The sequence below is a fragment of the Carlito syrichta genome, unplaced genomic scaffold (assembly GCF_000164805.1).
Source record: "Carlito syrichta isolate Samal-C Ts95f unplaced genomic scaffold, Tarsius_syrichta-2.0.1 Scaffold109674, whole genome shotgun sequence".
In the NCBI taxonomy this organism is placed as follows: Eukaryota; Metazoa; Chordata; class Mammalia; order Primates; family Tarsiidae; genus Carlito; species Carlito syrichta.
The window spans coordinates 99,940-101,144 of record NW_007053770.1 but is presented as its reverse complement, the minus strand read 5'-3'; the positions used below and the strand labels follow the sequence as shown (position 1 = coordinate 101,144).

The 1,205-nt window shown below is 63.0% G+C and overlaps 1 protein-coding gene across 1 annotated transcript in view; it reads left to right on the top strand.

Moving 5' to 3' along the window:
• Positions 1-1,205, top strand: part of ATP4B (ATPase H+/K+ transporting beta subunit) — a 4,795-nt gene that overhangs the window by 927 nt on the left and 2,663 nt on the right. The window contains exon 2 of the mRNA XM_021717599.1: positions 1,013-1,134. Within this exon, the coding sequence (XP_021573274.1) occupies positions 1,013-1,134 (122 nt within the window). The remainder of the gene's footprint in view (positions 1-1,012; positions 1,135-1,205) is intronic.

The following is a 1,205-nucleotide window of genomic DNA, read 5'->3' as shown; positions in this document are numbered from 1 at the left end:
TCATATTTTTAAACAGTTCTGCAGAGGTGAGGTCTCGCTGTGTGGCCCAGACTGGTCTTGAACTCCCGGTCTCAAGCGTTCCTCCTGCCTTGGCCTCCCAAAGCGATGGGACAACAGGCGTGAGGCCCTGTTCCCTCTAGACACTTCTGAAGGTTTTCCTTTTAAGCTGTTGCGCTCCTAATTTTGAGCAGCTGCTTTCCTGAGAACAACCCCAAGCACCGCACAATGCTGGCCTGCATGCTCGGCCGGCACCGCCGGGCCTAGGCACACAGGGCGATCCCCACAGCCCAGAGCCAAGGAGGAGGTGCCTGGCGGTGCGGGGATGAGAGAGAGGCTCCCTGGGCACGGCACACGGAAGGGGGAAGGGGGCGGCCACGCACGTCAGCCGTGGGCCACACAGTTCTGCGTCTTCCATGTGCGCAAGGGGGCGTGTCCAGAGGAGCTGCGTCTGCCTGTGGGGTCAGGAGAGCCTGTGGCTCCTGCCTGAACCTGCTGCACTCCGACCTCTGACTTCCATTTCTGCCATGTTGTTGGGTTGCTTTGTACCTAGCCAAAACCAGGGAGGACGTCTCCACGTGTGTTCACGTGTGTTCATGCATATTCCAACACGGTTTCACTTAGAAGCCCATTGCAGGCCCTGGACTAGCCGTCTCCGGTGCGAGGACTGCCATGGAGGCCCTGATTGCCGCCCCGGCACCAGGGCCCCACCTGCACACGGCCAGACTCCGGGAACCCCCTCCACACCCCGTGCAGAGCCCAGGGTTCCCAGGGGAGACCCCGGCCATCCCAGGCTTCGTCTGTGTGTCCTGGAGGGTCTTCGGGGGCCCTCGGAGGTCCGTCCTCATTGTGCCACGGCGCTACTCAGCCCGAGGGGCCTGGCTTCCAGGCTCGTGGGGGGCTGTGAGGTCCTGGGCCCCAGCTTCCTACAGCCTCAGCCACCTCCAAGCCTGGGGCTTGGGTATGTGTGGACACTTGAGGAAGAGATAAGATGCAGGCTGTCCTCGTGTGGCAGGGGTGACCCTGAGGCCGGACGTCTACGGGGAGAAAGGCCTGGAGATTTCCTACAACGTCTCAGACAACCGGACCTGGGTGGGCTTCACGCACACGCTCCGGGCCTTCCTGGCAGGTGAGCAGGTGGGGACCACGGCCCTGGGCATTTCCTGAGGATCCTCCCTACGCCCCTGCCCCGCCACACCCCTCACCCC